The sequence below is a fragment of the Nycticebus coucang genome, chromosome 20, assembly GCF_027406575.1.
Source record: "Nycticebus coucang isolate mNycCou1 chromosome 20, mNycCou1.pri, whole genome shotgun sequence".
NCBI lineage: Eukaryota > Metazoa > Chordata > Mammalia > Primates > Lorisidae > Nycticebus > Nycticebus coucang.
Genome location: NC_069799.1, coordinates 36654953 through 36670071, shown reverse-complemented (window position 1 = coordinate 36670071; position 15119 = coordinate 36654953). Strand labels below are relative to the sequence as shown.

The 15119-nt window shown below is 40.5% G+C and overlaps 1 protein-coding gene across 1 annotated transcript in view; it reads left to right on the top strand.

Moving 5' to 3' along the window:
- Positions 1–15119, top strand: part of LOC128572811 (zinc finger protein 595-like) — a 240244-nt gene that overhangs the window by 33774 nt on the left and 191351 nt on the right. The window contains exon 2 of the mRNA XM_053572921.1: positions 3375–3501. Coding sequence (XP_053428896.1) covers positions 3375–3501 — 127 coding nt within the window. The remainder of the gene's footprint in view (positions 1–3374; positions 3502–15119) is intronic.

Sequence of the window (15119 nt, the reverse complement as noted above, 5' to 3'; positions counted from 1 at the left end):
TCCTTAGTGTACATTCCTTCCACTTTAGTGCACATATTTCCTGTATTTTGGCAATTCGTCTGGATGGCACTAAAATCCCACCTTTAATCATTTCTAAAGGCAAGAAGGAAAAGATTGAACGTGTTTTGGGCGTTTTTATTCTTGAAACTGAAAAAACCTGGGCCACACAAGCAATTATAAGGAAGTGGGTTGATTTAATGCTGCCGCTTGTTATGCGAGGGAGCCAAAGAGGTCTGCTAGTGTGGGATGCAGCCAGCATTCACCGCGCTAAAGACATGAAGACATTTCTTCACGAAAGAAAAATAGGTCAAATAATGATTCCCTCAGGAATAATGGCTTATCTCCAGACTCTTGGTATTGCAATAAACAAGCCATTCAAGGACAATTTTCGCATGGAAATTAATGACTACATTGAAAATAGAATGGAGAGAAATCAGTGTGGAAACTTTGTGAAACCTAAACTGCAAGAAGTTGTGACTTGAGTGAAGCATTTATGGGAGAAAATCACTGACAGTTCCATTGCAAATGCACTGCGAGCAGGCTACCTTGACAAGAAGTACTCATTTAAGGACAGTGCTATTGCTAAACATGAGAGATTTGATCCACTGATTCTGAAAGAAATGGGGTCACAAGAAATTCACCAGGAAATTCAGGGATTGAATTGTTATGATGATGTTCCAGAAGATGATGACATGATTGTCATTGTATAAATGAGTAAATTCTTGATACTGTAGGATTCATAGTTTGTCTGGTTTGTGTTGACAACTACCGTACTACCGTACCATATAGGGGGTAATAAATTTCCTTCATTTTCATTTAACAATAAATGTGTACCGTATTCTTCATAGAAAAATAAGACATCCCCTGAAAATAAGACCTAGCACATCTTTGGGACAAAAATTAATATAAGATACTGTCTTATTTTCGGGGAAACAGGGTAGAGGTGCCCACCAAAACACCTGCTTATTTTTAGAGACAGGGTCTCACTCTTGCTCAGGCAGGTCTGGAACTCCTGAGTACTGGGACTACAGGTGTGAGCCATGAGCCCAGCCTTCTTCCTGAAATTTGTAAGCAAGGACATAAATAGGCATCGTGTATAAAGTGATTATTTGCTTGAAAATAGAGTAGGTGCTGTTGTTGCAGAATCAGATGGGCATAATGGGAAATAACTTGTATGCATATTAAATCTTGAGAGGTGATGGTTAACTAAGTGGTCCTCAGCCCAGGCTTCCAGTCAGGATTTCATGGCCAGAAGAAGTACCTTATCTGTGACGCTGCCTTCCCACACATTCTATGAGTCTGGGTTGTGTCATCCTATGGTTTTTATTAAGTGTCCACATGTGCTGCTAAGGTTACGCAAGTATAAAGCATGAGGGTTTCCAGATACGTTTAGGAGAGTGTAGTTTATTTATTTTTTTTTCCAGAAAGAGGTCACAGGGCCCATATTTTCATTCCCATAGCAGAAATTGCTGGCAGGGAAGGGCACTGGAGGCTAAGAAATAAGAAAAGCATACTTTGGTCTTTATGTGGAATCTCCTTCTCCCTGACTCCTGTGATAAAGAACAGGAAAGGGTGAAATATTTTCTGTACTTCAGGGTCCCTCTGCCTGTGGATATGGTAGGTGGTAGTAGTGAAGGGGTTAGGGTGATGCCTTAAAGGCATGTCATCAAGATGCAGGAGTAATATGTCCAGATAATCTCCCCTGGGAAGGAAGTCAAGGCAAGGAGTAGAAAGAGAAAGAAATGATTGCTCCTTGGGTAAACATGTCCAAGGTCTAGTGCTGTGCCCACTTTTTCTCCTACAGTATCTTGTTCTTAGAATTTGGAAACCTTTCCATCTCTTGTGATGTTCCTGCCTAATGAGTTTGTTTCCAATGCAAGTTTATTTCTTATAATAGCCAAGGGGTTCCAAAAATCCTTCTCCTCTACATATATGGCGGAGTCTTCATTCTATTCTGTTTATCCAAGCTTCTCACACGCTCTTTTATATCCTGAAATGGTGAAAATGTTCCCTTTCTCTCTGCTGAAAATGGGAAAATGTGGATGCCCAAGATTCCCATTGTGGATGAGTTTGGGTCATTGGATATTCACAAAGAAGGGGAATATGTGCAGTTTAGCTTCCATCTGGAAGTTCCATCAGTTCTACATAGAATAAGATGAAGCACATGCACTTGTACGGAAGACGGCATTAACTGCCTAAAGTAACTCAATGTTCTGGGCACCAGAATAATTAGAAAAGCCTGGCTTTCCAGAATGCTAAAAAGGACATATTTAAAGACATGATTAGAGACTGGAAAATATGCCAGGTATCTGTACCTTGAACTTTGCCCCAAACTAGTTTTTTGTTTTAAAATATTTTTTAACAGATTATGATTAACTTTTTCTGCCCTATCACAGCAGTAATATTGTTTGCACTTGTGAATTGGTGTCATCTTTGTTTATTGGTTCAAAAATCAACTGGGATAAATCTGGTGTCTATAGTTCACTGCATGTTTGACAGAATATTATCATGGGACCAGGAGCATTGGCATTCCTGTTCATCTTGTTAGAAATTTAGAAATTGAATCTTCACCTCATATCTTCTGAATAAATTTCTACATTTCTTCAAGATCTCCAGTTCTTTATTGCACACGTTTAAACTTTACACGTACCATTTAACTCACCATGACTTTTTTTTTAGGGGGGGGAGACAGAATCTCACTATATCACCCTCCATAGAGTGCTGTGACATCACAGCTCAAGCAACCTCAAACTCTTGGGCTCAAGCGATTCTTTTGCCTCTGCCTCCCAAGTCGCTGAGACTACAGGTACCTGCCACAAGGCCTGGCTGTTTTTTGTTGCAGTTATCATTGTTGTTTAGCTGGCCTGGGCCTGGTTCAAACCCACCAGCCTCAATGTATGTAGCTGGCTGTAACCACTGTGCTATGGTTGAGTCCCGGCTATTTTTCTTGTAGTTGTCATTGTTGTTTGGCAGACCTAGGCCAGGTTCGACCCTCTGGCCACTGTGTATGTGGCCGTTGCCCTAGCCGCTGAGCTACAGTTGTCAAGCCTCTCCATGACATTTTCATATAAAAATCATACACAACTTATACTACATGATGCAAATAAGGCACAAAAGTATACATGCCAGTATCGGTGGCCTTTCATTTCTATCGTGTCAACCAAAAAAGTGTAGTGTGTCCACTGGTTTGGTGGGTGTTATGCCGTCCCCTTTCTGCCGTGTTAGACAACACATGGAGGAATATGTCTCTTCTATACTTACCTTATTAGATAACTCGAGTCTTTCAGATAAGTCAGAATAAGTTCTCTTCACTCGTAACTAAAAGTGTAATTGAGTTTCCCCCTGGCTTCTTGGTAAATATGTTTGTATTTCAGGAACTGTTGACATTCAAGGACGTGTCTATAGAGTTCTCTATGGACGAGTGGGCCTACCTGGACCCTGCTCAGCAGACTTTGTATCGGGATGTCATGTTGGAGAATTATGGACACCTGGTCTTCCTAGGTGAGGATAACTGAAATACACAGTTCCTGGTCTACACTACACAATTCATATTCTCTCTTTGTAGAAGGTTTTTTTTTTTTTTTTTTTGTAGAGACAGAGTCTCACTTTACCACCTTCAGTAGAGTGCCATGATGTCACAGGACTCACAGCAACCTCTAGCTCTTGGGCTTCCACGATTCTTCTGCCTCAGCCTCCCGAGCAGCTGGGATTACAGGCGCCTGCCCCAATGCCCGGCTATTTTTTTTGGTTGCAGTTCAGTGGGGCTGGGTTTGAACCCGCCACCCTCCGTATATGGGGCCTGCGCCCTACTCACTGAGCCATAGGCGCCACCCTGTAGAAGGTTTTTATTGAGTTTCTTCTTTGGCTGCATGAGTATCAGTTTCTTGGGGTTTTTTTTTGGGGGGGGGGCGGTTTGCAGTTTTGGCCGGGACTGGGCTTGAACCTGCCACCCCTGGTATATGGGGCTGGCGTCCTACCCCTTGAGCCATAGGTGCTGCCCCAGTTTCCTGTTTTTTATTTTTTTGACAGAGCCTCAAGTTGTCGCCCTCGGCAGAGTGCCTTGGCATCACAGCTCATAGCAACCTCCTACTCCTGGGCTCAAACGAGTCTCCTGCCTCCGCCTCCCAAGTAGCTGGGACTACAGGCACCTGCCAAAACGCCTGTCTATTTTTTGGTTGCAGCCATTGTTGTTTGGCGGCCTGGGCTGGATTTGAACCCGCCAGCTCAGGTGTATGTGGCTGGCACCTTAGCCACTTGAGCCACAGGCACTGAGCTCAGTTTCTTGTTGTTATGGAAAATTTAGGTATGTCATGGTATAGAAAAGAAAATATCCAAGATGACTTATAGTGACATTAATCTTACCCTTTTTCTGCCCGATTTATAATCTTCACTAGATTAATGGTAATTTCAGAAATTTAGTGGCATAGATTGTTGCCCACACTATTAAGTCTGATTTCTAGCACCAATTTTTATTTCAGTAGTACTGGGTGGTGGAGTTAAAAATCCTTCAAAGATTCTAAAATTTCTGTATGGAATGTGTATTTGGCGATTATTCTTTCAGGATGTTCTAAAGTGTTCTTTTCTCTACTTTAGCAAGGTAATAGATGACCACTGAAGAATTTGAACAATAGTCATGTTCCTTTTTTTTGATAAAACAGGTCTTACTCTGCTTAAGCCCAACCTCATCACCTGTCTGGAGCAAAGCAAAGAACCCTGGAATTTGAAGACACACCAGAAAGTAGTCAAGCCCCCAGGTAGGTTGGAGTGAATGCAACAGATAACAGTGTTCGGAGGTCCAAAGTTCAAAGAGGAAGACACACTATATAATATGATTAGGGAAGGTCAGATTAATTGGGAATGATTTCTGAGAATCCTGGGTTTCTTTCAGATTAATTGGGAATGATTTCTGAGAATTCTGGGTTTCTTTCAGATTAATTGGGAATGATTTCTGAGAATCCTGGGTTTCTTTCTCTTGTTCTTACATAAGGGCACTTCTATACTGGTTTTTATATCCTGTCACTCTGGGTGTATGTGGCTGGCACCCTACTCAGTGAGCCATAGGCACGGCCTATTTCATTTTATTTTTGAGACAGCATCTCACTTTGTCACCTTTCGTATTTTCGTGTGGCATCATAGCTCACAGCAACCTCAGTTTCTTGGGCTCAAGCAATCCTCTTCCTCAGCCTCCCAAGTAGCTGGGACTAGGCGCTCATCACAACACCTGGCTATTTTTAGAGACAGAGTCTCACTCTTGCTTAGGCTGATCTTGAACTCCTGAGTGCACATGATCAACCACATTCAGCATCCTAGAGTGGTAGTATTAGAAGCATGTGCTACTGTTCCTGGCCTTACTTTCATTATTTTATATAATTTTATTCAAATGGATCTGTTTTTGCGTAGAACTTGTATTATTTCATTTATCATAATGTGAAGATTTATCTTTATTAGAGATGTTAGAAGATTTCCTGATTGTTAGAAGCTGAGTAATACTCTATTATTTATATATACTAAATTATATTTCCTCATTTACATTTTGAGGCAGATGTGGATTTCTTTCACCTAATGAATTATGTGAATAATGCTGCAATAAATGTATGTGCAAATAGCTCTTCACTGGACTGTGTACGTGAGGGTTGTAAATCTGTCCTACATTTTGTTTCGTTATGTATTTTTATATATGCAAAATATTAAAAAGGAATTATATGCTTCTAACAAATAAGCCCTTATATTATTATTTTGTATTCTTTACCTTTCCTGGAAATTTTGACTTAAAGTATATTTTATGTAATAAGACAGGTTTTGCCTCAAAATATATTGTGCCCTGGCTGGGCACAGGGGCATATGGTTATACTGACAGCAATCTGGGAGGCTGAGATGAGAGGATGTCTTAAGCTAAGGAGTTGGAGACCATCCTGAGTAAGCAATACCCCATCTCTACTAAAAATAGAAGATAAAGTTAGCTGACTATCATTACAGACACCATTAGTCCCTGCTTCTCAGAAGGCTGATTCAGGAGGATTGCTTGAACTCAGGAGTTTCGGGTTGCTTTGAGCTAGTCTGATGCCATGGCACTCTAGCCTGGGCAACAGGGTGAGACTCTGTCTCAACACATGTGTGTGTATATACATATACAGACACACACACACATATATGTATATATAAAATACATATACATATCTTATTATAATCTCCCTTGCTCTCATTTGATGAATATTTCAATTAAATATCTTTCTGTCCTGCAATTATTTTTTCCTTTTGAAACAGTTTCACTGTGTTACCCTCAGTAGGGTGCTTTGACATCACAGCTCACAGCAACCTCAAACTCTTGGGCTTAAGCTATTCTCTTGCCTCAGCCTCCCATTTAGTTGGTACTACAGGAGACTGCCACAGCTCTGGCTATTTTTTGGTTGTAGTTGTCATTGTTGCTTGGCAGGCCTTGGGCCACGTTTGAACCCATCAGCCCCAGTAGATCATAGGAGACGACACCTTTTCTTTAGAAAGGCCCTGCAAACAAGAAGAATTAACACTGGTGTCACTCTTTTTCTTTTGAGGATAAAGCTGGGATTTGGGAGTTTTCTTCCATTTTCACCACACTCTATTACGATGGTGTATAAAAATCTGTTGTGGGTAAATATGACAAACTTCTGTTTTTTCTCTTTGTCTCTTTTTCTTATTATATATGTATATCTATATCTTATTTTTTTTTTTTTTAGAGACAGAGTCTTACTTTGTTCCCCTCGGTACACTGCTGTGGTGTTACAGCTCACAGCAACCTCCAACTCCTAGGCATAGGTGATTCTCTTGCCTCAGTCTCCTGAGTAGCTGGGAGTACAAGTGCCCACCACAACACCCGGCTATATTATTATTAATATTTACCATCTTTTTTATATTTTATATTATTTATGTGCACACACACAAATTTATTTATTTGTTTATTTATTTATTTATTTGGAACTGACTTTCTGTCACCGTGGGTGGAGTGCCGTGTTGTCATCACTCACAGCATCCTCAATATTCTGGGCTCAAGAGTTCTTCTTGCCTCAGCCTCATGAATTGCTGGGATTACAGGCATATTCCACCATGCCTGACTACTATTTATGGGAGAAATGGGGTCCACTCTTGCTTAGTTTGATCTTGAAAACCTGTGCTCTATTGATCCATTCACCTCAGTCTCCCAGAGTTCTAGGATTACAAACGTGAGCCAATGCACCCAGGCTCTGTGGTGTCTCTACAACTTCGGTTCACCTGCTGTGCTGCATGTTCCTATATGCAATATTTATTTACCTTTGTGATAATTCGTGCCTGTGTACTGTATTATACCATCTTCCTAATGTTCTTGGCATGATTTTGCAGATAAAACGTGTAATGTGTATTTACTCAATTTTGATAAAAAGTCAGTGGCTACAATTGCTATTGTTTAAATTTCTTTTAGCCACATCTAACCATCCTGAGCAAGACCATTTGCAAGATCTGGACACAAATATCTTATTTCCAGAGATAATCCCGAGGAGATATCGAAGTTGTGCACCTGACAATTTAAACTTAACACAAGACTGGGCAAGTGTGTCTGCGTGTAAGCACCAGAAAGTATGTGATAGTGGATTTGACCACTGTTCAACACCTACACATACCAAAATCTTCCAATGTAGTAAGTGTTTGAAAGCCTTCACACAATTGTCAAATCTAAGAAGACAGAAGATGATATATACCGTAGGGAAAATGTTTCACTGTATAAAGTATGGGAAAGCCTCTAACCCATGCTCTGTTGCTAAAAATGAGATAATTCATTTTGGAGAAAAACAGTACAAATGTAAAGAAGGTAGCAAAGTCTTCAAATCTTGTTCAAGCCTATCTAAGCATAAGAGATGTCATACTGGAGAGAAACTGTACAAGTGTGAAAATGAGGGCAAATGTCTTAGCCACAGATCAAAATATAGTAACCAAAAGAGTATTGATAGTGGAGGAAAACCCTACAACTATGAAAACTGTGACAAACTTACCAAGCAATACTCACACCTTTCTGGACATAAAATAATTCATTCTGGAGAGAAGCTCTACAAATGTCAACAGTGTGGCAAAGTCTTTAACAAGTACTCAAACCTCTCTGTACATCAAAGAATTCATTCTGGAGAGAAACCCTACAAATGTCAACAATGTGGCAAAGCCTTTAACCGTCATGCACACCTTTCTAGACATCAAAGAATTCATTCTGGAGAGAAACCCTTCAAATGTCAACAATGTGGCAAAGCCTTTCACCATAACTCAGACCTTTCTGTACATCAAAGAATTCATTCTGGAGAGAAACCCTACAAATGTCAACAATGTGGCAAAGCCTTTAAACAGTACTCAACCCTTTCTGTACATCAAAGAATTCATTCTGGAGAGAAGCCCTACAAATGTCAAGAATGTGGCAAAGCCTTTAATGATAATTCAGCCCTTACTAAACATAAAAGAATTCATTCTGGAGAGAAACCCTACAAATGTCAACAATGTGGCAAAGCATTTAATCAGTACTCAAACCTTTCTGTACATCAAAGAATTCATTCTGGGGAGAAACCCTACAAATGTCAACAATGTGGCAAAGCCTTTAACACGTACTCAAACCTTTCTGTCCATCAAAGAATTCATTCTGGAGAGAAGCCCTACAAATGTCAACAATGTGACAAAGCCTTTAATAATAATTCAGCCCTTACTAAACATAAAAGAATTCATTCTGGAGAGAAACCCTACACATGTCAACAATGTGGCAAAGCCTTTAGCACATACTCAAACCTCTCTGGACATCTAAGAATTCATTCTGGAGAGAAACCCTACAAATGTCAACAATGTGGCAAAGCCTTTAGCAGGTACTCAAACCTCTCTGGACATCAAACAATTCATTCTGGAGAGAAATCGTACAAATGTCAACAATGTGGCAAAGCCTTTAATAATAATTCAGCCCTACTAAACATAAAAGATTCATTCTGGAGAGAAGCCCTACAAATATCAACAATGTGGCAAAGCCTTTAATAATAATTCAGCCCTTACTAAACATAAAATAATTCTTTCTGGTGAGAAACCCTTCAGATGTCAAGAATGTGGCACCCTGTCTATAATCAAAGATTTCATTCTTTAGAGAAACCCTACAAATGTCAATAATGTGGCAAAGCCTTTAACTGGTACTTAACCCTGTCTATACATCAAAGAATTCATTCTGGAGAGAAACCCTACAAATGTAAAGAATGTGGCAAAGCCTTTCATTGGTACACATGCCTTTCTACACATAAAAAAATTCATTCTGGAGGGAAGCCCTACAAATGTCGTGGCAAAGCCTTCAAAACATACTCAAACTTCTCTGGACATCAAAGAATTCCTTCTGGAGAGAAATCCTACAAATGTCAAGAATGTGGAAAAGCCTTTCACCATAACTCATACCTTTCTGTACATCAAAGTATTCATTCTGGAGAGAAACCCTACAAATGTCAACATTGTGGCAAAGCCTTTAACCATCACCCACAGCTTTCTAGACATCAAAGAATTCATTCTGGAGTGAAACCCTATAAATGTCAAGAATGTGGCAAATCCTTTATTAATAATTCAGCCCTCACTAAACATAAAATAATTCATTCTGGAGAGAAACCCTTCAGATTTCAAGAACGTGGCAAAGCCTTTCACCATAACTCAGACCTTTCTGTACATCAAGGAATTTATTCTGGAGTGAAACCCTATAGATGTCAAAAATGTGGCAATGCCTTTATTAATAATTCAGCACTTACTAAACATAAAAGAATTCATTCTGGAGAGAAAACCTACAAGTGTCAAGAATATGCCAAAGTCTTTAACTAGTATGCAGACCTTTAACTTGTGCCACATAAAATAATTCATTGTGGAAAGAAGCCCCACATATGTCAACAATGAGGCAAAGCCTTTCATGTTAATTCAACCCTTACTAGATATCAAAAACTTCATTCTGGAGGGAAACCCTAGAAACGTTAAGAATGCGCCATATCCTTTCCCCAGTACTTGTGCCTTTCTGAACATCAAAGACTTCATTCTGGGGAGAAACCATGCAAATGTCAACAATGTCGCAAACCCTTTAGTACTCAAACCTTTCTGTACATGAAGTAATTCTTTCTTGAGACAAACCCTACAAATGCCAAGAATGTGGCAAAGCCTTTAATCAGTATATGAACCTTTCTATACATAAAATAATTCCTTCTGGAGAGAAACCTTATAAATATGAACAGGGTGGCAAACCCTTTAACTCACATTCAACCTCACTGCACATAAACTATACAGGATAGAAATCCTCGGAATATGAAGAATGTTGTAGTACCTTCACCTGCTGTTCATAACTTGCTAGGCATAAAAGAATTCACATGGTGAGAAATGCACTTATGAACAGTGTGGCAATACCCTTAACTGGAACTCAAACCTTACTACACATAAAATTCATACTGTAGAGAAATCTTACAGATGTGAATAATGTGGGAAAGGTTTCTCCTGGTCTTCAGCCCTTATTAAACATAAGAGAAATCATCCCAGAGAAAAAATGTAACAACATGAAGACGTGGCAAACCCTAATGCCAGTACCCAAGTTTTCTGTACAGAGTAGAATTCATGTTGAAGAGAAACTCTACAAATGTGAAGAACTTGACAGATGTTTAACTTGTGCTCAAACCATTGTATAAATAAAAACTTTATAACAGAGAAATCCCCTACAAATGTGAAGAAAGTTTTGAATCCTATAACCACTACTCACACATTTCAGTCCATAGCAGAATTCATAGAGAAATTGTGTATATGTGAAGAATGTGACAATGTCTAAATGTTTCTCATGCTTTTCTAATCACAATTCATATGAATGAAATACTCTACAAATGTCAATCATGTCTCAAAGCCTTAAAGTTCTGTTTGTCCTGTTAGGTAGGGCTGAGGAGAGACAGGGTCAGATGGTAATACGAGATCCTTTGTCCATCATAAGAGGAACAAAATGAGCAGAGGGGGCTTCCACGAAAGACACGCTAGCATTTTAAGAAGGCTTCCAAAATGTGAACTCTTTGCTCTACAAAAATGTCTCAGAGGTTGAGAGGCCACAATGTGGACATACAGCCAAGGCCACAAAAAGGGATGTTTGGATCATAGGTTCAAGTAATGTGACTGTAAGGTCAAGTGATCTTTTTGGGAGGAAAATACACATCTTCACCAAATAAGGTAATAGAACAACAAACGTTAATTCATTCTGCCTGCTCATATGACTTATTACACCTACAGGTCTCACACTGTCTTTGCTTTCCAGGTAATGTAGCTCCTTACCTACCCCATCTTTATCTCTTTTTGTCTTCATCTCCACAATGCACTTCATACCCCAGTTAGGCCTGATATTCAAAAGCTTAAAATGTGCCTGAGGCTCCACAACCACAATGTTCAACCAGATTTTTAAGGTCTTGATAACCAGAGTGGGGAGGAAGAGTCAGTGATCGAAAGCAGGCCAACAGCAGAAGGAAGTTTTGAAATGTTTGCCACCACTAGAGAAGAAGGTTGTCAGGTACACAGTTCCTCTAGAGGCTCAGGTGAAGAAGGTTGTCAGGTACATAGTTCCTCTAGAGGCTCAGGTGAGAAGACACTAGGCTTCCTCACTATGTAGGTTCCTAGAGCAAGAAATGGCTCAGGAAGGGGACTCTGCTGGGGCCATGCCCTCACTACTAGAGAGATGCACTGGTAGTGATATTGCCCTCTTCTGGAGACAGGGGATCACACTCTTCTTCCAGACCCTGTGAAATCCCTGTACCAACACTTACCATCTGGAGCTTTTTCAGTGTGATGGATATGCTCTAGCTTCAATACAAGATCTAGTTTCTGATTCTGGGGTGGCTGATTGTTGTGGAGCTGTCTGTCTCTGTCTAGTAAATGAAGTGATGTTCATAACGTTAGAGCCACTCCTCTGCTCTCTCTGGATACTCAGGGCCTCTGTTTTCCTCTTCTATGTCTGTCCTAAGAAAAGAAAGTAAAATACAACCCTCCTGGGTGCTCTAAAGTCCATCACTGGCTGATGATGTTTCTGTTTATCCCTCTTAGTACTTTCCAACTGCCCTATTTCATTGTTTGGATGAAGTCTTAACTTTAGGTTAGAGACCTAAATTCTTGAAGTCCACTGGCCTCCTGTTTTAGGCCTTTAGAAAGAAAAGACTTAAGTGGGATAGAATTTTCTGTGAAAAGAGAAAAATTAAGGCAAGAAGGAACCAATATGTAGGAGAGAGATGTGAAGAAAAAATGAACATGAAGAAACACAGGTGGTGAAGAACATTAAGAAGAGAGAGAATGATTTTCTGTAGGACAAAACCTAATATAAGGATATTTTCCTAAAGTAAGTCATGGTTTAAGAAGAATTTGGGACAAACGTAGGACTTCAGTATGTCTAAAGTAGTTCATGTAAGGCATAATATTTGCAAAGGGGAATTAATAAACATTTTGCATGTGAACAAGTTGGCCTGACTAAAAAGGGAATCTGTAATTAAAACAACAAAGTCTTCTTTTTGTTATCAGACTTTTTTTTTTTTTTTTTTTTGTAGAGACAGAGTCTCACTTTACTGCTCTTGGTAGAGTGCCATGACGTCACAGGACTCACAGCAACCTCTAGCTCTTGGGCTTATGTGATTCTCTTGCCTCAGCCTCCCAAGCAGCTGGGACTACAGGCCCCTGCCACAAGGCTCGGCTATTTTTTGGTTGCAGTCTGGCCGGGCCTAGGTTTGATCGCACCACCCTTGGTATATGGGACCCACACCCTACTCACTGAGCCATAGGCGCCGCCTATTTTGAGAAAGAGTCTCACTCTATCACCCTCAGAGGGTGCCGTGGCGACACAGCTCACAGCAACCTCCAACTTCTGGGTTTAGGTGATTCTCTTGCCTCAGACTCTTGAGTAGCTGGGACTACAGGTGCTCACCTATTTTTCTGTTGCAGTTTGGCCAGGGATAGGTTCGAACCTGCCAATTTTGGTATATGAGGCTGGCGCCCTACCCACTGAGACACAGGTGCTGCCCCAGACTTTGTTTAACACTTCTGCAGGTTACTTGTATATTTGTTGTAATATTCCACGTCAATCTGCCACTATGAGGTTAAGATAAAAAGAAACTAGCTCTGTATTTTCTTCTCCCTGCCTGAAGCTGCATCTGCTTAGTTATGGGTATTGACATCAAGATTAGTAAAATTTTATCACTACTCAAGGTCATCAGTTACTCTCTTGATAGTAAAGTAAAGAGAAAAAGGAGCCAACTTTATCCGTTAAAACACCAGCTTCGGCTCAGTGCCTGTAGCATAGTGGGTAGGGCACTGGCCACATTTACCGAGGGTGGCAGGTTTGAACCTAGCCCAGGGCAACTAATACAACAATAATAACTGCAACAAAAAATAGCCAGACACTGGCAGGAGCATGTAGTCCCAGATACTTGGGAGGCTGAGGCAAGAGAATGGTTTAAGTTCATGAGTTTGAGGTTGCTGTGAGCCGTGATGCCACAACACTACTGAGGGTGACTTAGTGAGACTGTCTCAAACAAACAAAAAACCCCACCACCCTCTTTTGCTCAGCTGACTGACATTTTCACTCCTTCCTCTGGGTCTTTACTTCTCTCCTCACACCTCTTGGCTTTTTGTTACTGAGATAAGATGACAGAACATGTATGCGTAACTCCTGTCACACTTAATCAACAACATACATTTTTCTTTCACAAATGTGAAGTCTGGTCACACTGGACCATTTCTGGTTGTGGGACAAACTGGATACTCCATGCCTTTCTTGCTCTGTCCTTTCTGAGTTGTGACCTTCTCAGTCAAAGAAACTGGTTCCACTTGATTTTTCACCTGCTGCATCGCTGGATGATCTTTTATATACCTATGGCCTTGCTCTGCTCCTGGCTTTAAGAAAGCTCTAGTTAGCCACCCCCTCAAGTGGAGGCAAATGGCCTGTATTAAACCCCTTCAAAGACTCCTTGAAGAAGATCCAGGAAGATACTCCAGACTCTGCTCAAGCTAAATCAATGGGAAGCTCTTTCACTCTGGTCATTGGTAATAAACAGGGGAAATAGGGAGGTCATCTGAGCAAGAGGACTTGGTGAGACAAAGGCTAAAAAGAGGTATCCAAACACATGTAAGCATGGAACCTAAGAATTGATGGTACAAGGTGAGTACGTGCTTGTTAAGGGATGAACCTGGCCCTGGATTCTTACCTTGTAATTCTAGGTGGGAAAATGCAGAGCCCAGAGAACTCTGGCCACCTGACATGCACAAAGCTTTGTTTGCAGGTAACACTTAGTCTATGACAACGATGCCTTTCTGGACAGTAACAATATGGCCCAATGTCTATAGAAATGCCCAGTCCAATGGGTAGTTGACACCCTCTCAATACAGAAAGCTGTAGACCAAGACGTTCTAATAAATGCTGTGGCCACGTATTTAGTGCTTAATACTCCACTATCTCCTACTACTGAACAACTGGTTCTCTAGCAGGAGTAACAGGACAGCTGAAATACAAATTCTTTCTTAATCTTCTTACATCTTTATCAGGAAAAAAAGATGATTCATTGGTTCCTTTAGATGCCTGATTTCCTTATTCTCTTACTGGGGAGAGACATGTCTAAATTATAAACTCAGATTACCTTTCTCCAGAAAACAATGGCCTTCCAAAGAAGGTACTGCAAGAACATGCCTGGCAGTTGTTTACTCCAGCATGAGTTACTCCATGTCCAGGATGAGAACAAATGGCCAGCAGAAATCAACACCCAGGTAAACTTCTCTATCTGGGAAGAAGGTCCCACTAGGAGGGCCCTCAGGACCACTCTGAGGTCCACTTCAAAACAGAAGCTCAACCACCAGAACAAATTATGTACATCTTAAACATGAAGCATTAATAGACATAGCCCTTTTGATCAACAAATTTATGAGATTGGGCCAACAAGGCCCTGCCAATCTGGAAATAACACTTGTATTCTTTTCCTTGAAAAGCCTTGAACAGATGAATACTTGTCCAACACCTAAGGGTTGTAAATGGAGTAGTATTGGACATTTATCTGATGGTGCTTAACCTTATATTCTTTTGATTATTGTATGCCTAATGGACAATTACTTTGTGTTGTACTCTGTGT